This window comes from Toxorhynchites rutilus, chromosome 2 (genome assembly GCF_029784135.1).
Source record: "Toxorhynchites rutilus septentrionalis strain SRP chromosome 2, ASM2978413v1, whole genome shotgun sequence".
In the NCBI taxonomy this organism is placed as follows: Eukaryota; Metazoa; Arthropoda; class Insecta; order Diptera; family Culicidae; genus Toxorhynchites; species Toxorhynchites rutilus.
In genome coordinates, this window is record NC_073745.1 from 159651398 (window position 1) to 159667824 (window position 16427).

Here is a 16427-nt window from a genome sequence, read left to right on the forward strand (position 1 = left end):
AAGGGTGACATTTTCTCAGGAAAAGGATGGGGTATAAGGAAATTATTACAATGTTGATAATCACACACACTCAATTCTTAAATCTATTCGTACATCAGTTGTGAATTTACATTTCATTCTTCTGTTTATAGCAAGCGGACCAATTACTCACAAAGGAAGAAATGGAGGGTATAAGGATATAAGGATAATCACACACGAACATCGATAGATTTAAGGAAAACATATATTTGGGACATGTAATCAAGGTCTAACCGAGCCAACACATCTCTCACCGGCACATTGGGCTGCCTTCCTCTAGCCCGAAGGGAGTTCTCTAAATTCGATCTGGCAACAAGATACACCTCACACGACCAAACAACGTGTTCGATGTCGTGGTAACCTCGGCCACAAACGCAGATATTGCTGCCGGCCAGATTGAAACGAAAGAGTAGCGCGTCTAACGAACAGTGATTGGACATGAGTCGGGAGAAGGTGCGAATAAAGTCCCGACTCAAGTCCAGACTTTTGAACCATGGTTTGAGGCTAACCTTAGGGATAATCGAGTGAAGCCACCGGCCCAATTCATCTTCGTTCCATTTGCGTTGCCAGTTATCGATGGTATTTTTACGGACTAAAGAGTAAAATTCATTGAAGGCGATTTGACGCTGATAAATATCGCCTTTAATCGCACCTACCTTTGCTAATGAGTCAGCCCTCTCATTACCCGGAATTGAGCAATGAGAAGGGACCCACACAAAGGTAATGACATAACAGCGTCTGGATAAAGCACTCAAAATTTTTCGTATTCTCTCAAGGAAGTACGGCGAGTGCTTTTCCGGCCTCACTGAACGGATAGCTTCGACAGAGCTAAGACTATCCGTTACAATGTAATAGTGTTCAACAGGTCGTGAGGCGACGCTGTCCAGCGCCCAATGAATTGCTGCCAATTCAGCAATATACACTGAGCAAGGATACTGAAGACTGTGTGAGGTGCTAAAAAATTCGTTGAACACTCCAAATCCTGTGGACTCATTTATAGTGGACCCATCAGTAAAGTACATATTATCACAATTGATACCCCTATATTTTTCATCGAAGATCGTTGGAGCGATCCTCGATCGTTGGTAATCTGAATATCCATGGATATCTTGCTTCATGGACAGATCAAAATGCACAGAGGAATTGATGTAGTCAGGGAAACAAACACGGTTGGGAATATACGAAGAAGAATCAACCTGCATGGAGATGAATTCATGATATGAACTCATGAATCCGGAGTGAAAATTTAGCTCGATCAGCCGCTCAAAATTTCCGATCACCAATGGGTTCATGACCTTACACCGGATGAAGAACCGAAGAGATAATAAATTGAAGCGATCTTTTAGTGGGAGTAGGCCTGCCAAAACCTCGAGACTCATGGTATACGTTGAGGGCATACATCCCAACGCAATACGGAGACAAAGATACTGAATTCGCTCGAGTTTAATTAAGTGTGTTTTGGCAGCTGATTGAAAACAGAAACTGCCATACTCCATCACTGAGAGAATAGTTGTTCTATACAACATTATAAGATCTTCGGGATGGGCTCCCCACCAGGTGCCGGTAATTGTACGGAGAAAATTTATTCTTTGTTGGCATTTTTTACTCAGATACCTAATATGGGCCCCCCAAGTACATTTGGAGTCGAACCAGACCCCCAAGATACTTGAATGACATAGCATGAGTGATCGGTTTACCCAAAAGTTGAAGCTTTGGTTTTGCTGGTCTATGCTTCCTAGAAAAAACCACCATCTCTGTTTCCTCCGTGGAGAATTCGATCCCTAGCCCAATGGCCCAGGTTGAAAAATTGTTCAAAGTATCTTGTAAGGGTTCTTGTAGGTCGGATTCTGTTGATCCTACGACAGAGACCACTCCATCATCTGCAAGTTGTCTTAGGCTGCAATTTTGTGTAAGGCAATTGTCGATGTCGCTTACATAGAAGTTGTACAAAAGGATGCTTAAACATGAGCCCTGGGGGAGGCCCATGTAAGAGACCCGACTTACTGCCGAATCTCCGTGAGAAAAGTTCAAATGCTTCTCACAAAGCAAGTTATATAACATATTATTCAATAGAGGCGGCAGACCCCGAGAGTGTAATTTGTCTGTCAAAACCTCTATTGAAACAGAATCAAAGGCCCCCTTTATGTCCAAGAATACTGAAGCCATTTGTTTTTTTCCGGCGTAAGCCATTTGAATTTCTGAAGAAAGCAACGCAAGACAATCATTCGTCCCCTTGCCCCTGCGGAACCCATATTGTGTATCTGAGAGTAGGCCATTCGTTTCAACCCATCGATCAAGGCGAAACAAGATCATTTTCTCCAACAATTTCCGTATACAAGACAGCATTGCTATTGGGCGGTACGAATTGAAGTCGGACGCGGGTTTTCCGGGTTTTTGAATAGCTATAACACGTACTTGTCTCCAATCATCTGGAACAACATTATGCTCCAGGAATCGATTGAATAAATTCAACAAGCGATGTTTCGCCACATCAGGGAGGTTTTTCAGCAAGTTGAACTTAATTCTATCCGATCCCGGAGTTTGAAATGTTGTATCGTATACTTTTTTCAGAGATTTCTTCGACGGCATTTTGAGCAAAACTGAGCAATCATATACGAAACAAAACAATACTTGCAGAAACAGGAGAGAGAGCTAACATATACGCACTCTCCTATCGCCCTGAGATCGTTTGTTGTTGAGCTTAAGTGCCTCGAAACAATTTCAAATTTTCAGTTGCCACTCGTTAAAAACGTTGCAAGTTAATCCTCATATTTAACGACAAAAGGTTCTCTGAGAAAGTAAGTACGGACAAAGTAAGATCGGACAAAAAAATCTTATTAATTACCAGCGGATTTTATTTAACCCAAATTTATTGATTATTGTTCAGAATTCAGTTACCGCGGTGACTCAGATTACCTGTGTTGCAACCATTGCTTTTCCGTCAGGTGCAGTTTTGCATTTACTGTTGGTGAAACCAAAAATTCATTTGCAAAAGCCAGAGTCGTTTTTCCGGATGATTGGAAATCATCAGGAAATTTCTTATGTATTGGAAAGCACTCCGAATGGGTCGTGCAGTTTTCTATTTTGGTGCTTCCACCCATGATTACATGACTGTGGGAGGAAGTGCTACTGTTTGTTGCAGAAGTTGAACCCGTGTGTGATTTGAGGGGATAAATTTGAAATCTTCAGAAGCAGGAAATCAATTGCGGGTGTCGGAGCTATTCATTATAGGGATCAGGAGAAATGAAAACATCAATTCTATTAATTATCAGGGTAACCTAAATATAAGAGTGTTGAATTAAAATTTATATAACAAACATTGCAACGACGATGGATCCTATGTGCTTTTAATAAGGGATTTATGCCAACTTATACATTTGGCAGCATTCGAACTATTACAAAACATATTTGTAAGAGCTATCATTTTTGAGTTACATCGATTAATGCGCAAAAACATTTTCTTTCTTTCCACAATACAGTCTAGGCCAGGGGTTCTCAAAGTGGTCAATATCGACCACTTGGGGTCGATATTGGTTTCTCAGGGGTCGACATGAACGAAAATTGATTTTGGGGGTCAACGAGGTCTAAGGATTGATTCCCATTAATTAACACAAGTTCTTGTTTGAAACTTTCAAGATACAGTATAAGTTGTGTTTCGTGATCCAACTTTATTTCTAATGGAAAGTATTATTGTTGTACTTTTCAAAAACTCAACAAATAGGTGAGCGCGCATAAGTTCGTATAAAATGAAAAATTTGACAAGTGCATTTGGCATTTGCATTCTGAATTTGTTGGAACATGAATAAACTCATTTACTAGTTCAACACAAGAGATTACATTAGTAGAAATAGAAAGAAAGGCACCAGGTTCATCTTATAACACAGTTTTTTTAAAATTATCATTACGTGCAGTTTTAATTTTTTTTTTTCAAAAAATTATTGCCTACTTATTGTAGATTTTTCCAGATTAAAAAAAAAATCTGCAATCACATTTGACTTTATTGAGTTGGTTTGGAAAGCTAGTTTTACTGAAACAGTTATTCAAAATGCATCACTGATTTCACCAAACAGATTGTGAGGCCAGATTGGGCTGGCTTTCTCAGAGTACCGATAAGCAAGCTGGTTTCTACAAAGTATGTAGCAAAGACATAAAGTGCCTTGGAGGATTGAATGATTTCTTGAAGCATGTTAACACAAAAGCGACTGCTGAACTAGCTATTGGAAGGATGGTATACTGTTCGTGAATGATTGCATACCAAATTTGTTTGACTGGCTATGAGGCTGATGAACCAAAGACCATGACTTCACCAGGCAACTCACTTGGCGCTTTACTTAAAAGAGATTTCCATCGCTTTCCATGATGAAGTGTATTCGCTATAGTTCTGCCTTAGGCTGTCCATATGCGTGTAAACACATTCCAGATGAAATTGAGTAAACTAGCTGTCTTAGCTGCAGTCTAGTGAGTGCGATGAGATTCAGGAAACTCTTTAATCAAATTGCTGCATCCATGCGCGACTAGATGGATTTCACTGGAAGCAGTGGTGCAATGAGTGCTTGTCAGATATGAACCACTCCCAATCTACTTTGGATTTGTGAAACTATTAATCATATTTTCTATTTTATTTTTCACAAATTATTTCATGCAAACACTAAAAGATCTGAATAAAGTTACGTTTGATCAACAAAATTATGAAAGCTTGTAGAGCTGACTATGCTGGACTCGTCCAATATCATCAGAAAAAAAAAACATCAAACCATCCTACCGCTTACTGAAAATTTTTCTAATGTAGTTCCCAGAGAAATGATTCAGCCTATTAATGAGGAATTCAGAGAGCTGCGCAACGTATATTTTTAAGACTATTCTCCGAATGATCGAACCAATGTAGTTATGTTTTGGGCTAAAATTCTAGTCACAACTATCCGTGGTGGTGAAGAAAGTGGTTTGGTGCACATGCAACCATCAAGTTTATGTATAATGCATCGATATATGATAAGAAGGAATAACTGTTAAACCATGTTTAACACATCAGATGTAAAAATGTTGATTGAAGTGTTGAATTATAAGGACTTCAAACTTTTGCAGTTCCAGTTCTGAGGGCCCTTGCGCACAATCTCAATAAAAAACATAATCCTTACATGAGGAAAAACACATTATCTTTGATAAAAAATAAACAGTTGAAAAAATGGTGCCAATATAGTTGCCCCTGCCCGTTGACCCCAAAAACACTGCTTACCGCTGCCTTGTAGGCTTATTTTATTGTGCCTTTGATTGTACAAAAATTGAAACAATATCTCTAATGCAGCGAAAAAAATTGTTTTATATAGAATTTCAAAGAAAAAATATAAAATTTGAATTTTTCATCAATTACATCTTTTTTTTTATTGAAGAAACTACATGAACTTAGACAGTAGATCCTAAATATTTAGAACGCTTACAGTGAATAACTTATCAACTTGTTGCATGTTCAACGAATGTTAACAGAATTTTTTTATGAAGTCTTTGGTTAAGCAAAATATTGAAATAAGATTCCAAGAGAATAAAAAAAAATTCTGTGGGTGGCAATATAGTTGTTACGGTCTTATAACAGATTAACCAACCGCAAAGTCTTTAAATTAGTAAGAATGTTGTATGGATACGACAGAAACTATAAATTGATTTCTGTTTAAAAAATTCGACTATAGGGATCTAAGGTATCACTTTATCCTGGAAAAGGGTTCTATTGTCTAAAACAGTTTGAGAACCCCTGGTCTAAACCAATTTAGGAAAAAAAAGAGTATGCAAAAATAATTCATTAATGAATCCTCTGATCATCCAAATTAATCCTATCAAACTACTGTCTACTGTTTGTCTCTTCTATCTTCGCTGCAATTTAATTTTGAACACATCATGTTTGATCTTCAATTGGGCAGAGCGACGTGATTTGTATAAAAATATATGAAAAATCGGAGCGGAAGTGAAAGGGATAGCAGTTGAGTTCCTTAGAACGTCGATATGCGTAATTTCTGATAATTTCCAGTAGTAAATAGAAAGAAAACACGAGGTAATTATGATAATTTTGAAATTCCAAATGTATCTTCTGTACGTCGATATGTCGAATGTAATTAATGTCCTGTCTTGAACATTCAGTTCCTGTTCGAAAAATTACGTAAGACACAAATTGACTCGATACATACATTCTTGTCAGACAATCATTTTGTCTAAATGATGGTTATGTCAAATAATCGTGTCACGGTTTCCTGCTGTGGTGCTCACGATTAATCAAGATCCTGTGGTAGAAGGAATACTAGTCACCGATCACGTATATCCAGCACTTCATCACAGCAAAGTAATAAAAAAAGGAAACGCGATTTGAGCTGCGCCAGAACTCTAACTGTTCGATGAAACACAAACCACAGGCAGAAAATTGCTCGTTCTCGCAAAAAGGTGCAACTAAAGCGGGGCGAACAAGAAACCACTTTCAAAAACACATAATCTGAATCACCGTACAAAATAAATTTAAATTTTCAATTACACAGCAGAGAGGTGGTACCAGAGCAGACCCATCTTTTTACCTCAGAAGCAGTTTCGGTGCCGAAGGACAAGACAAGCAACAATGTTTATTTCTTGTGCTTCTGCATCCATACGGAGGTTCCATCTCGTTTTGGAGTGTCGAATTGTAGTCTGCAGCAGCAGCAGAGGCAGCAGCCAAGCCGCACGAAACGAAATGCGGTGTAGGGGAGCAACAGTGTTAAATATGTTTCTGTCAGGTGCAGGACAGGTGTATGCGGATGAAGCAAAATTAATAAAATTGTTTATCCGGCATTGCATTACATGGCGAAGATCGGTTCCAGCAGCGGTCGCCATCTGGCTGGGTCAGCTATGGTAATGCAGTCGCAGCACTTACCTGGTAGTCACGTTCTTCAGTCCTTGCTCTACGCCTGGCTCTGAGAGCGCGTCGTCGGGCCACTCCCGGACACACCCGGCACAGACAAAATTTGGCGTAAATCCATTTGAACGATTTCGCCAAAATATCACCTGCCGCACGAGGATAATTTTTAGCGGAATTCCAACGTAAAACCGTTGAAAGCAGACACCGAGTAAGAAAAGAGAAAAATGAAATATTAGGTACGAGTTTAGCTCTGTTGAAATCGGAAGGCTAGCTTTGTCATGTTTTTTTTGCGGTGCTTTGCATGTTGGTTTTGTGAATGAAAACAACTTACCTATGTTGGAAAGATAGAGAAGAAACAGTGGCATTCCTATGATTGCGTAGAATATCGTTGCAATTTTTCCCCACTCCGTTCTAGGTACAATGTTTCCGTAACCTGTTGGGGGGAATGAAAAAAAAAATGTTGCAAAAGGTGAATTGATGCTTGGTAAATTCAACTCAGCAAAACTAGTGTCGAAAGAAATGAGAAAGTAGAAAAATAATGTCTAGATTCGTAAAGTTATTTTTCTGCTTCGGAAACAAACTTTGTTACGCTTGCAGCTTACTTCAAGGTGCAATAATCATGAATGTAATCCGAAAAGGATAGTTTACTTGAAAAGATTTGATTTGAATTGCAGTGAAAATCATTTATTTTATTGCGCAGCATAATTATGTACAATCAGAAGAATTTAAAAATAACAAAGTGGGATGATTAGTAGATAATTTCCCTTGCGCTAACTCAGAAATCATTACTGCGAACCATCACAGGTTCCGCAGTTTAGATATACCATTTATTTTATTATTTTATTATTCGAATTGTTTGCTATATAATCATCATTATCATTTTTACAAGTATAGCAGCATCACTTTTTATTGGTATTGATTGATATCTTGCATATCGGAATCGGTTTTTCTCGAACATTCCGTTAAATAATGGTTTCAAAATTTATAGAAGATGTGACATTGTTATTTAAATCCAATTATGAGCGCCTCTTCTTGGTCTAGTGGTCTGGCGTGTAGCAAAAGAAAATCTTATAATCTTATAAAAGTTTGTTTTATAATAAAATTAAATAGGGGAAATTCGGGAAAGACGTACAGGATGGGAAAGATGGACACCTATGTATGAATGATAAATTACATTTTTATTTTTAACTAACTGACCCGGCAAACTTCGTCCCGCCCAAAATTTATATTTAGTTGTCACATTCCTTTTACTATAAAATTCCTAGTACTTCTACCAAAACTCGTCATTATAATATCATATTATTTTCAGACACTATCCAACCACTTGCAAATAACATGTTTCTCCGTTACATGGAATAAATGTTTGATACAGAAAATATGATAGAATAAAGACAGCCCTAAATCGGACAATTCTTTTCTCGAGTCTCATCAACACATTCGGTGATCCTTTTTTTATTTATATCGATATCAGAAGATGTGAGTGTGTCAGAATGGAATGTGTTTTATCACTTTAAAAAAAATTCAATTGTCATGATTGGTTGGAATATGTTTGGTTGAAATATGTGTATTAATTTTAAGGGACCCCCTCTCCATTTCAGAGGAGGGAGGGGTGTCATACCATCATAAAAACATTTCTCATATTCAAAACCTTCACATGTCACATTTGGCTCCAATTGATTGATTAGTTTTTGAGTTATGCAGAAATTTGTGTTTCATTTGTATGGTAGCTTCCCCTTAGAGAGGAGGGAGGAATGTCGAACCATCGTAGAAACGTTTATCGATCTCTAAATATGCTAAGTTCAATTCCATTTGTTTGATTAATTCTCGAGTTGTTCAGCACCCTGTGTCAAACCATGATAAAAAACATTTATTGCTCCCTAAAATCTACATATGCCAAATTTGGTTCCATTTGCTTGATTAATTCTCGAGTTATGTAGAAATTTATGTTTCATTTTCATGGCAGACCTCCCTTAGAGAGGTGGGAAGAGAGTTGGACCACCTTAGAAATGTTTCTTGCCCTCTAAAACCTCCGCATGCCAAATTCGGCACCATTTGCTTGATTAGTTTTCGAGTTAGGCAGAAATTTGTGCTTCATTCGTATGGCAGCCCCCCTTAGAGAGGAAGGAGAAGTGTCGATTTACCATAGAAACATTTGTTGCACCTTAAAACCTCCATATGCTTAATTTTATTTCGTTTACTTGATTAATTCTCGATAAATGCAGAAATTTGAGTTCCATTTTTATGGCAGCCCCCAAGCCAGTTTAAGGCAAACAGAACCCGGAACAATAAAGCAGTTCAATAACTCTGTCATTGTTGAAATTCGACCATATGCGTTAAAGGATTTTTTTTATCAAATATGATCGTCTGTGTGAGAGAGAGAAAGAGAGAAAGAAAGATATAGAGATAGAGATAGAAGATCTCCTACCGATCTCATCAATGGTACCATGAGCCATGCTTCATCATCCTCGGGTATCTTGCATACAAACTCCGGTCAACTACTACCACATTCCGACGTTTTTCGTATGGTGGAAATCCGAAACGCAGCGAAGGATCTTGGCTAGTGTGGAACCATTCTAACTCATATACCGAAAAATGTAAACTTAAAGAAAACCCCAAACAACTATCTCTCCACAACTTGTGACTTTCAACACTTTTGGCTGGTTCGTCACTTTTACTTCCATTTATGGAAGAATGTCGGGAGAATTGAACTCGTGACCTTTGTGTGAGAGGTATGGATGTTACCACTACGCCAGATCGCCTCCTCCTTCCTCGTCATCTAAAACCCAAATATCATCAAAATTAGTTCATTACCTCTCGCGTCCACACTATTTTGTTTAAGGGGGTTCAAAACAAGGTCGAAACAGTTTTCCCGAGGTCCCAAGTCGACAATGAGAAATAAAAAAAAAATAGGTAAGCCAACCGGTCAGTAGCGGACCGTTTTGACTAGGGACTTGGGCGGGACAAGAGTCGCTAACTTTGTGTCATAAGATTCTTACGCTCATACTGAGTACCAGGGTTGCCATAATAATATCTGTGGGGTGGTCTGAAAAAAGTTTTCATCTTAGATTTCTCAGAAAATCTGTATTGAATTTCAGTCATTTCATGCCAAACTGATATAGCGGTTCTCAGATTTTCGTGAAAAGTGGAAGTTTTGTTCTTTATCGCAAAATATTAACCCGTATTTTCTAATTTTTATATTAGGGTCCCATTTCAATTTTAGGATGGTTTGAAAAATCGACTTTTTCACAATTTTTCTAAAAATGTATTTTAAAAAAAAATTATAACTTTTGAGCTACTGGACCGATTCAGATGATCGACATATAAAATTAAAGTCAATTAGTTTTTTTTTTTTTATAAATTCGTTTATTTTTACAGGCTCAGTTACATAAGTTTAAAGGAGCCGAAATCTTAAATATATTTTTAAAACTATATATATGAACAATTTTCTTAAATCTATGGTTAGTAATGTGGGAAACCGATTACTCGTGGTGGACTCGAGATTAAAAGGGTGACATTTTCTCAGGAAAAGGATGGGGTATAAGGAAATTATTACAATGTTGATAATCACACACACTCAATTCTTAAATCTATTCGTACATCAGTTGTGAATTTACATTTCATTCTTCTGTTTATAGCAAGCGGACCAATTACTCACAAAGGAAGAAATGGAGGGTATAAGGATATAAGGATAATCACACACGAACATCGATAGATTTAAGGAAAACATATATTTGGGACATGTAATCAAGGTCTAACCGGGCCAACACATCTCTCACCGGCACATTGGGCTGCCTTCCTCTAGCCCGAAGGGAGTTCTCTAAATTCGATCTGGCAATAAGATACACCTCACACGACCAAACAACGTGTTCGATGTCGTGGTAACCTCGGCCACAAACGCAGATATTGCTGCCGGCCAGATTGAAACGAAAGAGTAGCGCGTCTAACGAACAGTGATTGGACATGAGTCGGGAGAAGGTGCGAATAAAGTCCCGACTCAAGTCCAGACTTTTGAACCATGGTTTGAGGCTAACCTTAGGGATAATCGAGTGAAGCCACCGGCCCAATTCATCTTCGTTCCATTTGCGTTGCCAGTTAGCGATGGTATTTTTACGGACTAAAGAGTAAAATTCATTGAAGGCGATTTGACGCTGATAAATATCGCCTTCAATCGCACCTACCTTTGCTAATGAGTCAGCCCTCTCATTACCCGGAATTGAGCAATGAGAAGGGACCCACACAAAGGTAATGACATAACAGCGTCTGGATAAAGCACTCAAAATTTTTCGTATTCTCTCAAGGAAGTACGGCGAGTGCTTTTCCGGCCTCACTGAACGGATAGCTTCGACAGAGCTAAGACTATCCGTTACAATGTAATAGTGTTCAACAGGTCGTGAGGCGACGCTGTCCAGCGCCCAATGAATTGCTGCCAATTCAGCAATATACACTGAGCAAGGATTCTGAAGACTGTGTGAGGTGCTAAAAAATTCGTTGAACACTCCAAATCCTGTGGACTCATTTATAGTGGACCCATCAGTAAAGTACATATTATCACAATTGATACCCCTATATTTTTCATCGAAGATCGTTGGAGCGATCCTCGATCGTTGGTAATCTGAATATCCATGGATATCTTGCTTCATGGACAGATCAAAATGCACAGAGGAATTGATGTAGTCAGGGAAACAAACACGGTTGGGAATATACGAAGAAGGATCAACCTGCATGGAGATGAATTCATGATATGAACTCATGAATCCGGAGTGAAAATTTAGCTCGATCAGCCGCTCAAAATTTCCGATCACCAATGGGTTCATGACCTTACACCGGATGAAGAACCGAAGAGATAATAAATTGAAGCGATCTTTTAGTGGGAGTAGGCCTGCCAAAACCTCGAGACTCATGGTATACGTTGAGGGCATACATCCCAACGCAATACGGAGACAAAGATACTGAATTCGCTCGAGTTTAATTAAGTGTGTTTTGGCAGCTGATTGAAAACAGAAACTGCCATACTCCATCACTGAGAGAATAGTTGTTCTATACAACATTATAAGATCTTCGGGATGGGCTCCCCACCAGGTGCCGGTAATTGTACGGAGAAAATTTATTCTTTGTTGGCATTTTTTACTCAGATACCTAATATGGGCCCCCCAAGTACATTTGGAGTCGAACCAGACCCCAAGATACTTGAATGACATAGCATGAGTGATCGGTTTACCCAAAAGTTGAAGCTTTGGTTTTGCTGGTCTATGCTTCCTAGAAAAAACCACCATCTCTGTTTTCTCCGTGGAGAATTCGATCCCTAGCCCAATGGCCCAGGTTGAAAAATTGTTCAAAGTATCTTGTAAGGGTTCTTGTAGGTCGGATTCTGTTGATCCTACGACAGAGACCACTCCATCATCTGCAAGTTGTCTTAGGCTGCAATTTTGTGTAAGGCAATTGTCGATGTCGCTTACATAGAAGTTGTACAAAAGGGGGCTTAAACATGAGCCCTGGGGGAGGCCCATGTAAGAGACCCGACTTACTGCCGAATCTCCGTGAGAAAAGTTCATATGCTTCTCACAAAGCAAGTTATATAACATATTATTCAATAGAGGCGGCAGACCCCGAGAGTGTGATTTGTCTGTCAAAACCTCTATTGAAACAGAATCAAAGGCCCCCTTTATGTCCAAGAATACTGAAGCCATTTGTTTTTTTCCGGCGTAAGCCATTTGAATTTCTGAAGAAAGCAACGCAAGACAATCATTCGTCCCCTTGCCCCTGCGGAACCCATATTGTGTATCTGAGAGTAGGCCATTCGTTTCAACCCATCGATCAAGGCGAAACAAGATCATTTTCTCCAACAATTTCCGTATACAAGACAGCATTGCTATTGGGCGGTACGAATTGAAGTCGGACGCGGGTTTTCCGGGTTTTTGAATAGCTATAACTCGTACTTGTCTCCAATCATCTGGAACAATATTATGCTCCAGAAACCGATTGAATAAATTCAACAAGCGATGTTTCGCCACATCAGGGAGGTTTTTCAGCAAGTTGAACTTAATTCTATCCGATCCCGGAGCAGAATTGTTACATGAAAGCAGAGCAAGAGAGAATTCTACCATCGAAAACTCGGAATCAAGATCGCACCTATCTTGTGGTATATCTCGAACAATTTTTTGCACAGGAGCGGAATCAGGACAAACCTTCCGTGCAAAATTCAAAATCCATCGATGTGAATATTCCTCGCTTTCATTGGATGAAGAGCGATTTCTCATGTTTCGAGCCACTTTCCATAATTTTTTCATTGACGTTTCTCGTGACAAACCTCCCACGAAATTTCGCCAATAAGCACGTTTTTTCCCTTTGATCAAGTTTTTAAATTGATTTTCAAGGTCCAAATACGTCTGAAAATTTTCAGGGGTTCCACGTTTCCGAAAAGCTTTGAATGCGTTCGATTTATCCTGATAAAGCTTGGAACATTGGCTATCCCACCATGGATTGGGAGGCCTTCGACGAATAGTGGAGCCTGGGATGGGTTTCGTTTGAGCGCGAACCGCGCTGTCATAGATCAAACGAGAAAGGAAGTTATACTCCTCCAATGGAGGTAAACCATCTCTGGAATTGATGGCTAGAGCAATCACGTCCGCATATTTTTTCCAGTCAATGTGTCTTGTGAGGTCATATGCCATGTTTATAGATTCAGAAAAATTCGACCCAATGGTGATGGAAATTTTGATTGGCAAGTGATCACTACCGTTGGGGTCCTGGATTACATTCCACTTGCAATCTAACGATAGTGAATTCGAGCAAAGCGAGAGGTCATAAAGTCAATTAGTTATTAAAAATATTATACTTGAAAAAAATTGAATATTGATTTTGTAATTATTGATTGTATTTGTTTTTTTTATAGCTAACATGGTCTCGTGACCAGAGGCGATATTTTTTTTAAATATTTTTTCCTGAAAGCTGAAGAACTAGGTAACGAAAACAAAATCCGATTTTTTTTCCAAGTGTAATATTTTTAAACACGTTCGACACCCAATGCGCCGTTTTTGAGTTTCTCGCGGAGCCCAACTTGCGGATGAATTATTAAATGAAGATCAAACTTAGTTTGTAGACATCTTTTAAATGATCTAGTGAAATTTTTTACTATTTGAAGACGAATTGACAACAAAAGCACATACCAAAGTCATATAATACGGGTTTCGCAAAAAACTGCAGTACAAACCATCCGTACAATTTTTATATTATATTAATATGGTTATGATTTTATTATTTTTCTCCATATCCTATAGTTAATTTTAGGTGTCTATTCTGTCAAATTCCTTTTGAAAATCCTATTCAATTTGAACGAGGAAAGTGTCACCCATAGCTGGGTGACGGGGCGACGAAAGTTTTAAGCAAGATTGGAGTACAATGTTTCACTCTCAATGTTCCTTATCATATGGCCATAATCGGTCTAATATCAGGCGAACGATCGCTTGACTTTGCGATCAGTTAGATATTTCTTCGCCTTTATTCAGCAGATAAAGTTATTATTTCCTAGCTAAAATATTCCAAAGTGGTTTGATCATCGTTCGAATCAATTGTGCTATGTCATAGTTCTTCCAGTTGCTGCGCACCAGAAATTGTTACTCTTATTTTCATTATTTCACAACTATCCAGATTTCACATAATGTTTTGGGCAGAGCTGTATTTACGTAGGATTGCGGTAATGGATCCACGTTTCATCTATTGTAACAAAACGTTGAAAGGAATCCACTCGATTACGCTTCAACAACACCAAACCGGTTGTTGAATCATCAACGCGCCACTGTTCTTGGTCGACGGTCAGCAAACGCGGCACCCATGGCGCGGATAGCTTTTTCGTGCCGAAAATGTCGTGCAAAATGTATTCCACTCTTTTTTGTGGAATGTCTGCAGCCTCAGCTAACTCTCGAAACTTCACTCTTTGCGATGATCGTTCAAAGCGAGTCGATACACTTGTTTTACGATTTCGGGATTCGTAGTCTCTTTTGGCCTTTCAGAGCGAGGTGCATCTGCGGTGCTTATATGGCCATTTTAAATTCACTAAAGCATCGATAAACTGTTGTTCCCGAAGAAGCAGAAGTCGAATATCATTCTGCCTACCACTGCATTGATTGTTCAGAAGTTTTTCCCATAAAAAACAATGTTTGATCAAAATACGACGTATATCCGAAGTATTAAATGTCAGCAATTGTTGCCGTTGGTCACGATAAACTATAATAACGACAATTCTTCCAGTTTCGTGGCAGTGGTAGATCTTGTCAAACCGATTGTTTGCCCTCTGTGCTGAGCGAAGACCTTCTTAGTTCTCGGAAAATTGGTTTGAAAATAAGGTCGAAATTAAATGGGAAGAAAATAGAAAAAGATGGTAAAAAGAGAAAGAAGCGAAGTGAAAACATTATGTTGTCAGGCTTCCAGGTATATCTAGAATCTTCCATACTTTTATAAATTATTCAGACATCCAGACTACCTTTTGTCTAGTCCAGACTGTTAATGATTTGTATAGATTTCGTTAAATTAGATGAACTTTTAACAATTACCCAATGACATACCAAATGGAACTAAACATATAAATCATGACATTTATAGCAACCTAAGCTGTAGTCCCTCGCGAAGCAATAAATTTGATGAGACCCAGGGTCTTCTGTAAAAATGCCTCTGAGAATGTTACACCCTTACGCAATAAGATGGCTGTTATTAGAAGCATTTGCTCAGAGAGTTCTTGGTAGCTTTGATACTCTACGCATCTATTTTAGTTTCGTGACAAATGTAGATTATTGACGACTTCTGTATAGTGCTTCTAATTGTAGTATTTCAATAAATGATAAATATACCGTTCCATGTGTATCAGGTATGTAAAAACATCAAAAATTGCTATACAACAATTATAGCAATACAATTATACAATTCGCATCATTACAGTCGAAATGTGTGGTCGAATTGTGGAAAATTCGGTCCAACGAACAGTGGGGCCGTTCTGAAAAAAGACGGTCAAAAATCTTTTCTCGTCTTACCTTACATTTTAGAGCTTGGGTGTCTTCAGAAAAATTGTTCAGAATGTTGATTCGAATAATTTGGCGGTTTCATTAAACTCTTACTAAGTTACAGTAAACATTAAAAAAAGCTAACTTTTTATACTTACGAGATAGTTCAGTTATGTCTTCAGCAACATTGTAGAACTATAAATTTTATGAAACATTGCTGAAGATACATAATATCTATCTATCAGTCCTTCAGAGATATAACTATTTTTCTGGGGAGACTATCTCACAACTAGTTTTTCAACTTAAGTTATGCCTAAATCACGTTATATCAACTCACTATGTTCCACAAAGTTTTAGATAACATGAAAATACATAACTTTGCTGAAGACACTATTAGCGTTAAATGACACCATTGCGATGTATAGTGGTTACAAAGCAAAAATATGTCACTTTTAATCATTATTTTTTTTCGAAAATGTGCACGTTTGTGCATCAATACTCAACGTCATTTTGTTCGTCAGGGTTTGAAGTACTCGGAAAACTACTTT

The 16427-nt window shown here is 38.3% G+C and overlaps 1 protein-coding gene across 13 annotated transcripts in view; it reads right to left on the bottom strand.

Moving 5' to 3' along the window:
- Positions 1 to 16427, bottom strand: part of LOC129769663 (potassium channel subfamily K member 18) — a 95101-nt gene that overhangs the window by 34183 nt on the left and 44491 nt on the right. For all 13 annotated transcript variants that reach the window (XM_055772057.1, XM_055772064.1, XM_055772067.1 and 10 more), the window contains 2 exons: positions 7218 to 7319; positions 6902 to 7032 (listed from right to left, as the gene is read on the bottom strand). In XM_055772057.1, the coding sequence (XP_055628032.1) occupies positions 6902 to 7032; positions 7218 to 7319 (233 nt within the window). The remainder of the gene's footprint in view (positions 1 to 6901; positions 7033 to 7217; positions 7320 to 16427) is intronic.